The sequence below is a fragment of the Colossoma macropomum genome, unplaced genomic scaffold, assembly GCF_904425465.1.
Source record: "Colossoma macropomum unplaced genomic scaffold, Colossoma_macropomum, whole genome shotgun sequence".
NCBI classification, from domain to species: Eukaryota; Metazoa; Chordata; class Actinopteri; order Characiformes; family Serrasalmidae; genus Colossoma; species Colossoma macropomum.
The window spans coordinates 16,543,492-16,561,147 of NW_023494789.1; the positions used below are offsets into that span (position 1 = coordinate 16,543,492).

General features: G+C 38.3%; 1 protein-coding gene across 7 annotated transcripts in view; it reads right to left on the reverse strand.

Annotated features, from left to right (window-relative positions):
* Positions 1 to 403: 403 nt before the first annotated feature.
* Positions 404 to 17,656, reverse strand: part of usp13 (ubiquitin specific peptidase 13) — a 34,229-nt gene continuing 16,976 nt past the window's right edge. For 2 of the 7 annotated variants that reach the window (XM_036570303.1, XM_036570299.1), the window contains exons 11-21: positions 16,985 to 17,110; positions 15,108 to 15,261; positions 14,690 to 14,864; positions 13,497 to 13,585; positions 12,882 to 13,004; positions 11,875 to 11,901; positions 11,467 to 11,610; positions 7,298 to 7,464; positions 4,555 to 4,747; positions 3,334 to 3,418; positions 2,187 to 2,415 (exon numbers count right to left, since the gene is read on the reverse strand). In XM_036570303.1, the coding sequence (XP_036426196.1) occupies positions 2,319 to 2,415; positions 3,334 to 3,418; positions 4,555 to 4,747; positions 7,298 to 7,464; positions 11,467 to 11,610; positions 11,875 to 11,901; positions 12,882 to 13,004; positions 13,497 to 13,585; positions 14,690 to 14,864; positions 15,108 to 15,261; positions 16,985 to 17,110 (1,380 nt within the window). In that variant the 3' untranslated portion in view covers positions 2,187 to 2,318. Of the gene's footprint in view, positions 2,416 to 3,333; positions 3,419 to 4,554; positions 4,748 to 7,297; positions 7,465 to 11,466; positions 11,611 to 11,874; positions 11,902 to 12,881; positions 13,005 to 13,496; positions 13,586 to 14,689; positions 14,865 to 15,107; positions 15,262 to 16,984; positions 17,111 to 17,656 lie in introns of all 7 variants that reach the window. The other 5 variants (XM_036570300.1, XM_036570298.1, XM_036570297.1 and 2 more) reach the window with 4 other exon arrangements.

Here is a 17,656-nt window from a genome sequence, read left to right on the forward strand (position 1 = left end):
TGACCTCTCTCGCTAACAAGGTGTTTCCACCTACAGAATTGCTGCTTAGTGGATGTTTATTAATTTTTTAACTGTGAACTTTATAGACTGTTGTGTGTGAAAATCTCAGACCTGAAATACACAAACCAGCCCATCATGCCACACTCAAAGTCATAAAGATCATATTTTTGGCCCAATCTAATGTTTGATATACACATTAACTGAAGACTTTGACCTATGTCTACATGATTTTATGCACTGTGCTGCTGCCACATGATTTTAAAAAAAGTGATCTTAAAAAATGGCTGGTTACTGTATTTATCAGAAGCTTAATCACACACATCAAAACACAAGATTCCACAGTGGATTCCAAATACGGCATAAAAAGGTAATTTTAAAAATATGAACAAAATGACCAAAATAAATCAATCAACAATCATGTGGTTTATTGAATAATCCAAACATGAGTAATGAGTTCGATTGCAAAGATTGGTATTGTGAACGCACCCACATTTGCCCTTCATAAAGTTCTGTTGAAAGTCATATTTGGATAGGAAGATCCATTACAAAAGACCTTACACAAGTTGTGGAAATTTGTATAGTAACTATAGAGTTGGCACACTTCTTTTTGCAAAAAGAGGAAAAAAAAAAATAAATAAAAACTTGAACCACTTGACATTCAGTTCCATGAAAAAAAAAATGAAGAAACAGATGAACCACAAAAGATCAACTATACAATTCAAAACATCAACTGGCTAACTTCTGAACTTTAGTGCACAAGCTGATAATATCAAGGCATGTTTTAGAAGGAGGCGATCAGAGTGTCAGCCTACAGAGACCTCCTAAGAGAAAAGGGAAGACGGGAAGAGCGTAGAGACGTACAGCATGAGTATGCCTTGTTCTTTAGCTTTCCAGCTACCCTTTCAAATAAGAGTGAGAGAGAGAGAGAAAGTGAGAGGAGAGAAAGAGCAAGAGAGTGAGAGAGGCAAACTGCACTGTATCAAAAAAGGAACCTTTGCTTGTGTGCTGAGTTGTGTATTTTGGGCAAACGTCCCATAGATGAAGTATTTATGGCCAGTATAGTGGGTGATTTCCTTGGGTCAAGAGAGAAAGCAAATATGCATTCCTCATATGCATCTTACTTTATACTTTTGAGAGGAACAGAGGGGAAAAAGAAGAAAAAGAGTCAAAAATCATAAAGCTTGAGCACGATTTGGTATTACTGAGCACCATAGAGAGTACATTCAATGTGCATGGCACTGTAATATCTGAAAAAGACTGATATCTGAGTTTTATGTAAGACACTGCATATGATATTAGAAATTCGGATCACCTTGTCACTACATATTGCTTAGTTATTGGATACAAATAGTTTGTCACTATATTTGTTATAAGCGAGAATAAACTGAGATGAAAAAAAACCTTCAGCTTTGATGAATTAGACCTGTCCAGTCAGAGAAACTGGAAGAGGTCATGAGAGTAAAGCACTTTACTATTGCACAAAAAAAATTCATTGGTACATTTTCCCATCATATAACACTGACCTAGATGTCAACCTGCATGACTTATTGTATTCCCACTGTGCTGAAGTTTTCCAGGATATAAAATAAATCAGCTTGTATCGATCAAAACATCAAAAGATATGTAAGGATACTGTTCCAGTGCATTGGTTCATTCCTATAAAGAAACACATACTCCTTCTTCCTTCCGGCAAGTCAGTCTTCCTCTGATTTAGCCATTTGTGAGTAGTTGTGCATGACATTATGGTACCTTAATTCCACTTTGCCTGCTTTCCTTTCCTTGTGCAGTACACAGTAAGGTGTTCCAGTGCTCATCCAAAAAATGTAATTCAAAGTAACTGCATTCAGAGCAGTGCGCGGGGCTGGCAGTAGCGATACTTCCACATCCAGGCACACATGTATATTTTCCAAAATAAAGGAAAAAACAATACGAAGTATGTACCTCTCGAAAAATACTGGCACAGTAACTCAAGGCATTGAAAGAGAAAAGAAATCTTTGTGTATATATTAGGACATTAATCTGCATATTTCAAAATTGCACACATCCCTCTGTACCTCTAGTACAGAATATATGCCACTCTCAACAAAGCAACAACAAAGAAATAACCAATCACGCAAGCTGAACAAACACATTCATTCCCCCTTTCTGACCATGCCTGTAGTGTAGTGAGCTTTGAGCTGGTCTGGGTGGGGTGTGAGGGTTCCTCTCTACGTCTCTTCCGTGTGAATGGCTCTTGGGAGTCCAGCAGTGTCAGTGGTGTCCTCCTCCTCCTGTGTGCCCGGCAGGCTGTGCAGCTCTACGGTTAGGAAGGTGCAGGTCTAGCAGCTGGACAGGCGTCGGTAAAAGTAAATGTAGCCTAAGTCTTTTGGGGGCCTTTCTGACAAACATACTTTGTGATCATTGTAAATCACCCATCTAGGGAAGAAAAAAGATGGTTTTATTAATTACATACGCACACAATGTTCTTTATTTGGGTTCAAACTAAAATAGTTTTTCACCTGATTAAATGTGGTTAATTAGTTTTTGACTTAAGCTAAGAGGCTAATGTCGCTAACAAGGACCACAAGCAAATACCTCAACAGCCAGCATCATGTAAACTGCTTGCCTGAATCACTATGTACCTGCCTCAAAATGTGTAAGTAATCTCAAATAAACAGGCTTGATTACATGGTTTCTGACAATGTATGGCAGATCAGATATGTTTCTAGCCAAAATTAGAATTAACTTTTCAATGCTTTAAAAAGTTGATGTATCATATGGAAATGGAAATTGCAATATTTTATGAATGTCTTTATTAGAAAAATTGTTTATCAATACCTGAAATACTGTCAAAACGTACACTGGAAATGTTTTTAACTGGACTGATAAGATGTCCAAAACAGGCTACAGCTCAAACAGCTCTACACGACAGAGAAACGGCTCAGATGGAAAAAAAATACTTTAAAAAAATTAAATAAATAAAACATTTTTATCAATAAACCAAAACTTGTTTTTTTATAACCACTTTTTGTAGGAAACATCATCATGTGAAGCATTTTTTTGGCTAAAAATCAATTTGATGGAAGCAAGCGTTTTTTTAATGCCTTTTTATATCGCTTGTAAAGAAAGTTGATGAAAACATGGCTATTGTTATCTTGATATTATCTATACAAATGGACAAAAGTATTAAAAACAGTAGCAGCGATCCTAAAGCTTGAATTTAGTTTGTATTTTTGACCATTTTTACAGATAACAATTTGAGGTATGATGACCTTATCAAACATTTGAGGTACGATGAAAACTGTGTACATTAGATTTTTCTCTGAGCTTTTCCTTTAAAGCAAAGAAACTTACCTTCCTTCCTTTTTGATATGACATACATAATGACCAGACATTGTGGATGTTCCCATGTGACTTATGAAAGCAAAGAGTTCATATCCTGCAATTAAATACACAAAATTTAATTAATATCCAGTGCTGAATCATAAGCAAATAGAAGCACATGCAGACAGCAGCAGTAATGACTGCAGCAGTAATGACTCTGGTCAGCTAAGTGTTAGCAGGGTTCGAATTGTGGCAGAGATCTTAGGGGGGCATCCCCTGGTGGAGAGTCTAACTATGAGGTGAGGTCACTGAAGAATACTGTTTTTTACAAGATTTTGTGAGGTTTACCTCTATAGTTTTACTATCGCTGAGTATTACTAGCTAAGAGTCACAACATTTTTTTATTCAGTCTTTTTTATTTTATGACTAACTGGTTATCAGTGTAAACACACACATTCAAAGCTCTTAAGAAACTGACAAGAACACACCATCAAGTAGGTCTAACAGCCAGTTAACTAATTCATCATCATCATCATCATCATCATCATGTTTAACCGCTTAATCCAGCTAAGGTCGTGGTAGCAGTAGGGAAAGCAGAAAATCCCAGACAACCCTGTGTCCTGCAACTTCCTCCAGCTCATTCTGGAGGAACCCAAGCCGCTCCCAAGACAATATAATCCCTCAAGTAGGTCCTAGGATGACCCCAGGGTCTTGTCCCAGTAGGTCGTGCCTGGTAAACCCCGACTTGGAGGCGTCCACCACCTCAACTGGCATCTCTCAAGCAGTTAACTAATTAAAATATATTATTTAGGCGGTGAAATAATATTTAGTCGACAGGTTTGATTGGCCCTATAACAGGTAAAACTGAATTACACCACTGAGTGGAGCAAAATAGAGTTATGAATGCACGTTTCTGAGAAAAGCCTAACTTAATGTTGCTACTACTGTTGCCTAGCGATCTCACAAGCTAGATAGTCTGCTGGGGCTGTTCAGCACTTTAGTGAAAAATGGAACAGCTTTAAAAAATCAAGGTTGATAATAAATAAGAAATTTATGTTTGCATGTAATTAGAGGGTAAAGTGAAATAACACAGGACCCCACCAGGTTTTGTCTCTTATGTGGGTCCTTCAACTCGTTTGAGATTGAACGACCTGGGACTTCCCACCAGCCTTCCAATTTGAACCCTGTAAGTTGGTCTGTGTGTGTGTAATAGAAGAACCATCTAAAAACATTTGATCAGAGGGCACTTACGTCCAGGGCCATCTCGGACACGGGGACTTGACAGCTCCTGGTCCGGGGACAGAGTGGAGTCACTGTGTGCGTTGGCATTTGAGAAGCTGGTGTCGTTGGGCTCCGTATCAGCCATGTCTGACATGGCCTCACTCTCCTCCTCACTCTCTGGGTGGGTGAAGATCCAGTCCAGTGCCCGCTCCAAGTTATTATTCTGTTAAAATAACCAAACCAAGTCTCAAACTGAGCATTACTCATCAAAGATGCATCTAAACTATAACATCTAACCTCGCTGAGCTAATCAAGGACCTCTGAAGGCCGTAATTAGATGGATCATGTGAGGTCGATTAGGGTTGGATTTAAAATCTGCAGGAAGGTAGCCCTCCAGGAGCAGGATGACCACTGCTTTACTCAGTGTTCGTTCAATTCAATGTTACTCAAAATCATTTTATTAAAGCGAATTCGAATAGTTATGTCAAGTATGGTATTTTAGTACAGCACATCTTTTGTAGTGCTTCCTTTGACAACAAAATGACCAGGCAAAAACTCAAGCTCCTTTTGAACACGTCACAAGCATCAGTTCCTTTATTCAGCTGCCACAGTCACTGCATGGTCTTGTTAAAGCTCAGGCCTTAATCTGAAATAGGAGTATGATTCACAGCAGACACCAGCCCTGAAAGCAGAAGTGGTCTGACGCCCACTCATTTTTCTGTGCCAGTGTAGGCTGTGTATTATGAGCACTTCCTCTTGTTACTATGCTATTATTGGTCTGTGCGCGAGACCCTGCTGTTTCACACCTCCCCCTGTCTCTGACCCACAACAGCTCTGTATGTAAAACACCAGATAATCATTTAGTTGGAAGTGTAAAGACAAAAGAAGGATGTTTTTGCCTTGTCTTCTGAAGTGACAAGTCCAAAAAAAAGGTGCCACACAGACTTGCAAGACACTCTATAAATAAACTGACTACAGAAAGTGGGATGAAGTTCACTCCAAAATCCCAGAGTTCATCCTCTAAACAACGTCTGCTTGGTATACTGTTTGATTGCTGCTTTTCAGCAACATTAATTGATTAATTAATTAAAATTGCATTTTAACTAAATAAAAATTATATACTACTGTATGCACAAACTACATTATTGGCAATGAGTCATAAACACTGGTTTATTCCTTTAACATGATTATCACCATTCATGAAAGACCAATCAAAAAATGTATGCGAATGGAAAAATGATCATAAACACTTTTCCACTTAATACACTTACTCTGATACATGAGGTGATCAGCATGTTCAAACTTTAAGAAGATACACAACTGTTCACACACACACACACATTATCTAAGCCGTTTATCCTTCTGGGTCGCAGTGGGGGGTGGGTGCCTATCCCAGCTTCATTGGGTCACTGGGCTGTTTGGAATCAATGTTTTCAAAAATAGAAAAACAATCTGTTTTCAGACAAATGTATGAACTGATTTCAGAATGATAGTCCTGTGAAATTTCATAGCTTTTAAATAATTAACCCCTTAAAGGGACAGGACCCACTGGCAGGTCCAAAGTTTTATTACATACGTCTATAACCTACAAATAACTCATTTAACTAAATAACTCAGTTTGCATTGCAGCACATGTAGTTACTGAATAAGGGGTTAATAGGAAGCTCAGAAGCGGTAAAAAATTAAGATGTGTCCAGAATGATGAAGAAAGTTGTAGAAAATTCTAAAATGGGAATCATTTTTTGCTAACATCAAGAATTAAGTTACAATAAAATTAACATTCATGCCTCATTTGAAAAGCGGTGATCAAATCTTGAGGCAGACAATGTCTCAAGGAAAGACTATAAATGGATAATTATATTACAGAATACAGCATATAATAACTCAAAATCCTTGAATATTGAGTAAAACATCAAAAAATACCTTTGGTGTCTAGTTTAAAAGATTTCAATTTACATTGTATAGGGTATTATTGTGTTTCAAATAACATACATTATTAATCGAGTGATTCCAAACTTCTGAACTGTAGTGTACTTAGTTTGGTTCTAAGAAACTGGACACATGAACCACAAAATATCATTGTAAATATAATACGCAATACATCAACAGTACAAGAGCTTTAGCCAAGCAATTTAGCTCCAGGGAGCCTAATGGGGTCTCACATGCTTGTCCGTTGAGTATCTAGCCAAAGCATCGATGACATGTCTGAACTTGCTTTCAGTCAGTGTAATATGAGAATATGAGAGCCTAATTCAAATCTATTTAAAGAAACATTCTGGTAGCAGAATCAAAGCTAGGTTATGCATATGGGCAAATATATATGTTTATATCAAGAATACACTAAACAATTGACTTTAAACCTCAGCCACAATGCTTCATGTGCTAAACATTAATTGAATTATAATCTAAATTCTAATCTAATCATAATTCATAACAATTCCTCAGAAAATGTTTTTTTCAACCCTTGACTGGGACTGGTATGGCAAAAATGCAGCTATTTAATCTATTCTTCTATGATTTTTCAAAGCTGATGTCGCATTTAGTTTGATATGCAACAGATTTTAAAGAGTTAAAGAGCAAAAATCTATAGAATGTTTCAACAGATGTTAAGTAAAATAGGCTTAGACTTAAAATTGGCAAGCATAGGTGCAACATCTGTTGGCTTTATACATAAACCATAATGCATAATGCCAACAGATGTGTGTTGCCTGTCAACAAAAAAGTTTGGTAAACAGTAGGCAGGAGCAATGCTGGCTCTAGGCAGAGCACTCACTGTGGCTTTGAGGGCCTGGATGGTGTGGTGTCTGGGGAAGCCCATGGAGGTGAGGATGGCAATGCTCTCCTCAGGCGGCTGGTTGTCCAGAGGGCTGGCAGTGGGGAGGCTGGGACTGGGCAGGTCAGGCTCCATGTACGAAGGAATCGCGAGAGGCTCGGCAAAGTCTGCAGAGAATGCAAAGATTCTAAGCAAAGGCCATCTGTCAATATGTGCGGCTCGTCTGCATATTTACACCTGCATAGCAAACATATGCATAGAGTGGGCGGCTGCTGGGAAGCATGCACAGAATTTAACACAGTCTGGGGTCGACTGCTCGTTTTTTCTTTGTTTCTCATCTACAGGCAATATGGTTCGTGAGATTCATTCATGCATTTTCACAACAGGAACTACTTTGAATGGAGATGAGGACGTGTAGAGGAACATGGGCTTTCCAATAACTGAACAGGGGAAACTGTAATTAGGTTGTCACTCCTTTGTGTCTTCAAGGTATTCGCAATCAAGTGCAACAAAAATACACATTGCACATTTCAAGATAAGTCCTGGGAGGCCAGATCACTTCAGAGCTTAGGGTCCTATAAGGTCCTACATGAATGTACTAAGCGCCCCCTTAACTATGGTCAAATCAATGTAACACATGGCAGTGCCAACTTTACAAAACATCAGTTCCATAACTTTGGAGAGCAGCTTGTTGATAAAGCCATCCTCTCTCTCTCTCAATCTCTCTCTCTCTTTGTAGTCTATCCTAGCTGCTTTTAGCCACTCTACTATTCTTCAGCAAATGCTAAGTGTTTGGATGACTGGCCAAATCCCTACTTGTGCTGGCCACCACAGTTGACGTAGCTGTAACTTTACTATCAAAGCCCAATTTTTCACACAGATTCAAATCTGAGTTCTACCAGAAAATAAAAGTTTTATTTTAACAAACAATCCGCTGCTGTGGGGTTGTTTACACTGCTGTGGCTACACCATTTTCATTCACTGTGCCGTCTGAAATGCCCACTCAGTCTTTAGGATTTATTTTTTCAAATTTGACTTTGGTTAATGATCATGTAGTTGCAAATCTTTTGGATCACTGAGATCTGATTGAGCTGAAAGCTACTTCAACACTGTAATTTACCTGTTTCCTGATTTCAACATCAAGATCATCTAGCAAAGTAAAAAAAGCCAGACTATTATTTGTGTCACAAAATACTATACTAAGAAAACAAATGTATAGGAATATACTTCACACTTTAAGTCACATGTTATTGTTACTCTGACATAAGTAAATAATATGGCCTTAGAGATCTTAGAAGAATTCTGTTCTGAATTACATTTCGTTTACTGCCTACTAAACTAAATACAAATGTATTCTTAAATAGCATGCTAATATCAGTGTATCCAACAATCCAAGTAGCAGCTTCTTTTCAGTTCAAGTTCAAGAAGGTCTTAATGATTAATAATAATCAGATGAATGAGGCAAATTAATGCAGGAACAGTAAATGCTACAGCACTGTGGCTCTCTAGGAGTCTGACATCCCTGTAACCAGATCACACACAGAGAAGAGGTCTACAACCTGAGATAAAAACAGCACAGACTATATGAGTACGCTCATGTGACAGCAGCTGAGTGGTCCAGAGTTAAAAACATACTGAAACCCAGCCCTGACTGCCCGAAAGGTGTTTGAGCTCTAATGGGGTCGTGCCCTCCGGGGACTCAGCTTGTGTGTTTGTCTGGGCCGCTGCTGGCTCTCAGGTGGCTGCTTATCTGGGGCAGGAGAGCGAAGAGCGCAGGTGGACAGCGCCCAGCGCACAGGTGACACAGATGGGTGAGGACTGCACCACAAGAAGAGCTTTCTTTAACAAGGCTGGTGGTGATAAATAACACCGCCACTGCTTCTTCTAGGGTTGAACAAGGGACTTATATACAGTAGCACGCAGAAGTCAAAGACTGTCCTTTATTTATTTAATTTCCAGTCAAAACAGCCTTTAAATACAATTTTTAATTAGATATTTCTAAGAAGCTTAGATATAAGATAATCCACTTGCATAAGGAAAATAAGTGAAAAAACAGGAGATTCCAAAACCAGCTTTCATTTTAAAGCTTTCATGTTTTAAAAGAAAGGAGAAAAATCAAGCTTTACTCTTGATTCAGATCTGAAAATACCCACAGGTGTTTCCGAGAAGAATGGAAACGGAAATAAACACAATTTCTGGACATACTAAATACTCAAAACACTGAAACGTTTAATTGTTGAGGCTTCTGTGTAAATGTTTTCCACTATATTTACTGAAAAAAAACAACTCCATTTTGACTGAAGGGCGGTTTCTGAGTTTTGTATAGTACTGTATACTATCGAAGGAATATTCCAGGGTTTCTCAGCCTAGACTCTATTTGCCATGTAGATGTCGTGTACAGTTAACTAACATGGAAGATAATTTCAACATGCTTTCTTGTACTTAGAAAATGTATTGACTTAAAACACACTTATAATAGAAGCCACTGGGCAGTTGCTGAATTCTGTCCGTACACATTTGCGCAGAACGTGTATTTTTGTGGAGCACTTTTATGAATTCTAAAGTCATAGTCAAAAAGATCTTTACAAATTGAGCTGTAAATCTGTATAATTCTACTTTTCTGGTGGGAAGAGTTTGTGGTAATACTAGTGGTATGGCCAGAGTTTTCACAGGCTCTGCCTAATCATGCACAGATAACAGAAAACCTTAGAGGAAGCAAAACCAGGACTGTTTTTTTACTGTGTTGCTCCAGTATTTGAAAGTTGGATAAGACTTCATATAAACAGCTTCGGTAAAACAACTCTAATGTCCTGCAATGCTAGAGTCTAATGTTTGTTGTTTCAAATTTGCATTTTACATCCACATCAATGAGTTTTCAGCTCTTTTCTAAGTACAGGAAAACATACGGAAATCATTGCCAATGATAATTGACCATACAGAAGCCGGACAGAGGTTAGTACCAGTGTGAAGTACCAGTACCTTCTAATAGCAAAAGTTGCAACATAACATTATTTGCATATTTACCCATTTCAAATATAATGGTAAATCGTAATGGTAAATGGTAAAAAGTAACTGGCTATTTAGCAGAATGACACAGAAATGTGGTGTAGCTGAAGCAGCAGCATTCAAATGAATTTAAATAAATTCGCTGATTGCTGATTGCTTGTTCGGAGCAAAAATCAGCCTATTCCAATCTTGGTCATTTCTGATTATACACCCCTAATACAAAAGTATATCTCCTACGTAGACAAGCTTCAGCCATTTTGAAATTTAACATCCCAGAGGAAAGAAACATTCTAAATGAGATCTCTTCTTGATCTCAGGTACTTCTCCTAGACGTTGTTAAGTCCAGTTTGAAATCAGAGTGAGACTTAAGCCATTTTCTCCTGTTTCTGAAATTTGGGTCCTGAGAAATAAACCTCAGATTTTCTCACTTTGATTAAAATGTTGTCACACATGTGGCTTATCTCTTTAGTGTCTGACTCGTCTCAGTCCAGTCTCAGCTGAATAAGATTTCCATAAGAATAGTGTAAGATCTCATCGTCATCTGTCAGTGCAAAAGGGGAACTCATGTTTTTCACCAGAACGTCTTATAGTGAAACTCTGATGTTAATCTCCTCTTTTCTCCTATGGGGGCTTTAGGAGAAACAATTCAGAAATCAGTGGTCCTTCATTAATATAATATTGAGATCTGCTATATTTCTCTGAGACAATCTTAAGAAAGATTTTTTTTCCTCTGGGATATTAAATCATGTTTGCAGTTGAGCCTTACACTCAAAACATATACACAGGCACATTCAACACAATCACAATTAATATGTGGTCACCTAGAACATTGGTTAACAAATAAAGTAAAAATAAAGCCACTGAAGATTCACAGCCACTGGAATTTAAATGCTTCTGGAGCAGAATCTGTGCACTGTATCACACAAGCACAAAGGAGGGAGAGAGAAATCTGTCTATCTGTCCTTCTGTCAAACCTGCAGTTTTGGCAGCCTGGATAAATTAGAATGTATCTTGCAAAACCACAAGTTGATCAAGCTGTTTGTCGTGGAGAAAAATAGCCGACAGCTTTCCTGATTAATGACTCCAGAGCTTACATATACAGTGTACCCAAGCAATACCCTTATGAGGAGATGCTGATGTCGGACAGCACACTCGAGCCTTACCTGGCTCCTCCATGTGAGCGATGATCCAATTAAAGGCCATTTCAGCTCCCATGTTCCCAGTGTAGTACACTGCCTTCCGGCAGGCCTCCAGGGGAAAGCCCATCTCTGCCAGCTGCATCACGGAGGACTCGTCTATTTCTGGAGCTGAGGAACATGTCAAAGAAAGAATACTGTACAGTCTGCATGGTAAGTTCACATTAATAAAAGCAGCCATGCCTGTTCTCTCATTGGGCCTTGTTAAAAGAATGGTGAAGAAAAAACTGCCATGGGGATCTCATGCAGGATTGCTTACCCATGATGTGCATTTGCAACTGAAAACTAACAACATCCAAGTTTTTAAAAGGTACTGTCTCCTTTTGCCATGTGTCCCTAATTATTACAAAAGTTGTACAAAATATTGACACTTACATTCCAAAGAATTATTCATCGAGTTGTCTGGAAAAAACAGAGCGATACTTGCAATTAGCTCAACTTAAGAAATGCACAAATGAACAGATCATCGCTGTTGTAAGAAAAAAAACATTTTTAACTGTAAAGGCCATTAATGTAACAAGATATTACTGAAAGTAAACATTAAGAGTAGCTCGCAAATGGTGTGGAAAAAAATGAAAAAATGAGTGAGGGTTTTTTTTTTTTATATGACATCAATGACATAATCAGAAACACAGCCTTAAATAGTCTTTGTAGAATGAACCTGCTGCCACAACAGTATTCAAACAATATAAAGCACTTCAAAAGGGAATTCCAGCAATTTTACTACATTTCTGCATAATGAAATGGTCAAGATGTAAACAAAGCTACTCAGAGTGGTTTCTCTAGAATGTTTTATTCTAGAGAAACTTACCAAATTGAAATCGTTCACAGTGGTGGTGATAGGAACCAGAAGTCTGAAGCATTTAATGCCTCAAGAAGTCCCCTCACAGAAAGTTATTTCATGAAATAGCTATGAATATGCAGTGTGATGCCTGAGACATTATGTATGATTGTTTTGAGATAAACTTTGGCCTGAAACACATTTTATATGGCGAAGAGATACATATGAAGTGGTTCATGACAAAAAGTGTACAAAAAGAAAATGGACTTTTGGAATAATGCAATTTACAGTTATCAACATCACATATGAAAACTCGAAGACATGTAGGTTTAGTAATTGTTTTGGATAATAAATAAAATGGTTGTATTTGTCTTGTAGACATCTTGAGTTCTGGTTCCTATCACCACCATTGTAAAGATATCTGAGTTTGTAAGCTTTTCAATGCACCAATTCACATCAAACCTGTCTGAATGGCTTTGCTTACATCTTAATGATTTAGCAATGCAGAAACTTTAAATAATTGGTGGAGAATGGTACAAGATCACCTGCTCACAGATTCACTAAAGTACAATAAATCCATGAAAAATAGATGTAGCGTTACCTCTTGTGTCCTCGGGAATGACAATAGGTGGTGTAAGGTCAGGGAGCTCTTCTTCACCTGCCTGTAATCCTGTGGCCCGGAGCCGATTCAAGTCCAAAAAATCAGGCACATCTACAGAAACATCTGTGAGGACAACACAGCAGAACAGAGATTAAATAAAGTACTCTGTACAGAATGAAAATCCTAATCTTGTTTCAAATGACACAAACAACAAATACACTAAACCAAGTGAACCAACTAAAGCACAGAGCCACAGTGACCTCTGCAGGACAGAGGAGTAATGCCTTATGTTCAAGCATGAGTGAATATGCCCTGCAAACTGATCTTTTCATCATGTTGTATTGCTCAAGTGCCTTTGCAGCATGTGATGGGTCTGAATTGCACAAGAGAACGTGTGATGGACACATGCAGATGCCAACCATTATGCAATAGAAAGGCTGATCTGCTTTGTGAGGTGCTCAAGCAACGGGAGGCTCAGGGTGGCCACAAACGTGAGGGCGATTAAGTGAAACTAGTGGCTACCGACAAAAAAACACTGCTGCAGACTTAGACAACATCCTGCATACTCATGCAAGTGAACATTCACATTCATCGAAATGAGACAAATTTACATACCTAACTTTTTTGGAACCCAATCCACTCCAAATGTGAACTTTTTGAGCTGTACAACCATGTAGTCAGGGAAGGAACCAAAACGAGAAGTTCTAAAAAGAAATTGACAATAATTTATCATTTAATATTATTTCAATAAGGCTTTAAATTTGAAAAAAAAAACTTTATTTGAAGGCTAATAACATACGAACTTCATAACATATTCACTGAATAACACATCTAAAAGCTATACTTAGTATTTATGAACAGCTTAGGTCAGTATTTGCAAGATGACATAAGCTGTTTTATTAAGTAAATGACACTATACTCACACTGGGCAATGATATAGTGTTCTTAAGTAGGGCACAGCGTTATAAATTCCAATACAATTGAGAATGATGCTTCATAATAGTGTTACAAATGGAATAAATGTTTGTCACATTAATCTATGGGCCCTTGTGTCTATAAAATGTCTATGAGGTGTTTTACTTCATAAAACACCTCAAGTCATCTTGTGAATACTGACATAAGCTGTTCATGAATATTTAAGTGTTGCTCTTTTAATATATTATTCAATGCTCATGTACGTGCCATTAAGTCCCTGAGCAGGTAGCCTTCGAATAAAGTATTGCCACTTTCAACCTAAATTAATTATCAACCATTTCTGTGAAAGTGCACTGATGGTTATATTATCCAAACTCATTTGAATAATAAATGCGTGACTTCACATCACATAAATGTAAGCTGTTATTAATCTAATTAGCTTTTCAAAAGGAGTATTTTTTTTATTAAGGCTTGAAGATTCTGCAAACATGGTTTTTACTGATGGTCTAGCTTGGCAATGCTTTTCAACTGTTTGAAGCCATCAATGCTGAGTGGAAAAATACTCACTATTCTATCTGTATAAGGCGGCAAATGTACACAAAAAACTTCAACATTTAAAGAAATCAAATGGAAAAGCTATCCCATATTAAGTTACTTTATCTACCTGTTTAATGATTTGTTGTTAAGGCCATTTTGGGCCCATTTTTTTACCCAGGAGTGTATTCAATGCAAGGCAAATGAAAGCAGTGGTAATCTATTTCTTTTCATTCCTTAAAAGAGACTGTGTGCCTGAGCATTACTGTTTCATTAGCCCACTGTTCTCTGAGCTTTGTTTAGTTAGTGATCCAACTTGGTAGAGCCCATCCCAGGCTTTGGACCAGAACATTGCTTACTTCACTCCAGCTGACTTGGCCTGCAGTGCAGAGCTCCAGAAGTCTGGAACATTCTCAGGCTCTGTGAAGGCCTGTAGGCACGCAGTGAAGGGGACACGAGCTCTCACTGGCTCTGGAGGGGCCCGCATGTTCTCCTCAGCATCCTTCCGCTTAGCCTCATACGCTATCAGCTCTTCTGCAAAAAACAACAGAGCAGGGTGTGTAACAAACCAGTTTCATGTAACGCTCTGAATTCAACTCATGAAGGCCTCATCAATTAGCTGATCAGTTGCATTAGGTATGCTTAATGAGGCAGAATGCTGCACTCTGCAGGGCTGTGTCCCGCTAATACTGGAGTCTGCTGTAAGTTGTGTAAATATTTTATGACAAACGGACCAACATAAGAGCACCTTTGCAAATGTATTGTGGAATGCATTACCTCTGTTGATGGCAGCCTCCATGGGCACAGGAAGCTGCATAAGGTAGTCTACTCTTTGGGTGTAGCGCACCTTCTGTGTCTGACAGCACTGTACACGCTCTTCTACGATAAACCGGAACACATCGCTGGGGTTCTCTGATCCAGCACTATTCCTCTGCAAATGGAAAACATTACAGTAAAGACAAGCTCTAGTGTCACATCGAGGAATGACGATAACAATCACTTGACTCAACAACATGCTCATTAGTAAGCTGTGCAACAACACAGATACAGTCATCAGTTTCATCATTAAAATTTTGTTAGAAAATATCATGAGAATTTCAAATCAATAAACCTAGCATCGGGAATTGATCAACATCAAGTTCTACCCTAAACTATCCTAACTATCCTATCCTAAAATCCTTTTGTCCTAAAACACATTTCAATCCATTTACTGTAATCCATTCATGGTGGGGGTACACTAATAGGCAAAATAGTCCCCAAAAGAAAACTTCTTTTTTTAGATTTATGACTACTTTACCATCATCAACATTATATGGAAAAACTCAGACGACATGTGTAGGTTAACTTGTTGCCTAGTAAACAACAGGGCTACATTTGTGTTGTAGACAACGCGACACCTGGTTCCTATCACCCCTGAAAGTTTCTCTAAAATGAACCGTTTCACATCAAACCACTCTGACTGACTTCGTTTATATCTCAACCACTGAATTATGCAAAAATTTTGAAAAAATTGATGGCATTCCCATTTAAAACGTGGACACTTTCAGTATTTAAGGGGTTAAATCAAGAGACAAACATACTTTTTTCTGTCACAACCCTTCAACAAAGTCTTTAACAACTAAAGTGTAACATAAACAACGGCTTTGTACTTATGTTCAACATGATGTCTGTTCAAACCCAGGCCTCAATCTGGAAGCATAAAATTGTAGATCTTTATTTCAAAGTTCAGCGAGGCCATCTTGCAAGAAGCAGCAGCAGTCTCTCTATTCTGAGGCCTTACAGAAATACACCAGCTATATTTCTCCTCTAACAGCACTGAAATACCAGCGCTGGATGGCCAGATAGCAGGCAGAAGGGCAGTATAAGGGCCCCTCACTGTTCAGCACTCTACAAATAAACCAGGCCACAGTCCTAAGCACCAACATTCTCAGAAGACACAATTTTGTCTTGACCTTGTCAGGTTGACCATCTTAGGATTGTGTACGTTCTATGCACACTGCTAGCAGATGGCAATACAATTAAGCATACTATGTAGAAATCGTTACGTTTCGCTCACTGATAATCAAATAATATTCAATGTTTTATGCTGCAAAAAAGACTATGACAGTTATATTATTTGTTTTTATGGTCACTGAAAAGTTTTAGGGCAGCGGGTTCAATTCTGCACATAGGTCAAGCAGAAGAGGTAAATAGGAAGCATTATCTAGCCTGTGTAACTGATAGGGGGGTTCTAAATTTAACTCGGTTGAGAAAGTCACTTCAGAGCACAAGTGTGTGTCTGGCAGGGCTGGGAGCAGGAATGCTGCTGAGAAGTGTCTTCTGAAACAAGAGCCAAGCGTCAGAAAGAGCGCTCACAAACTTCAGACAAGCCCTGGAAACTACTACAGAGTTTCAGCCCACAGAAACCATGACAACAGAATTTAGCCATTTTTCATGATGAAGATTTCCAATTCATTACTAATGACCCCCTCCATCTGCCTGTTTGAACAAGCATCATAGCATTCCAGCCCTAAAACTGATGTCTTTTGTTACTTTTATTCACAGCAGTCTAGAAAAGTCTCTTAAAGTCTAGCAGATGGCAGTTTAAAAAGTCTTCAAATCAGTGGTGCTCAGCTACAATAGGAGTGATTATAAAAAGAAGAACAATGCCATACCTGTACCACATTGATAACATGCAGGAAGAATTCTTGGGCATCCTGTTGTCTGTTTGAGGAGAATTCTGGGTGGCCCTTGCTGACCAGAGCCTTGAACATCTTGGGAGAAATTCCTCTGTGCTGCTGCTACAGAGGAAACAGCATGTTAGCCATAACAGTAAAGGCTGTTTAGTTGGCTACAAATAGAGCTCTTTTAGTTCACCTTCTGCTTTTCATTTGAGACAAAGCCAGTGAAAGTAAAACCTGATCAAAGGATTAGTTCTCTCCACCATACAAGCACATAGCCACACAAAAACACCCAAAACATTACAGAATCAGAGTAAATGAAGCAATTTAATTATGGAATATAAAATCTATCATCGCTTTGTAATACAGTACTTAAGGACCCATATCATGTAAAACTGACTTTTGCTAGGTTTTTTTTTATTTGCATTCACACATAAACACATTAATTCCTCAGACCACATGGTCAGTATAACAGCCTGTGTTTTAGTTAATTGTTTTTATGATGTCACAAAAAAACAACATATACATCTACTGATTCAGCCTACAGCAGTTTAGCCCTGTCCATTCACTTTTGAGTGTTTTAGGCTGAACTGATTTTTTAATTAAGCACAATATAGGCCTGCCTATCAGAGCAAAGGTCGTTTACATACAGTCGTATGCGAAAGT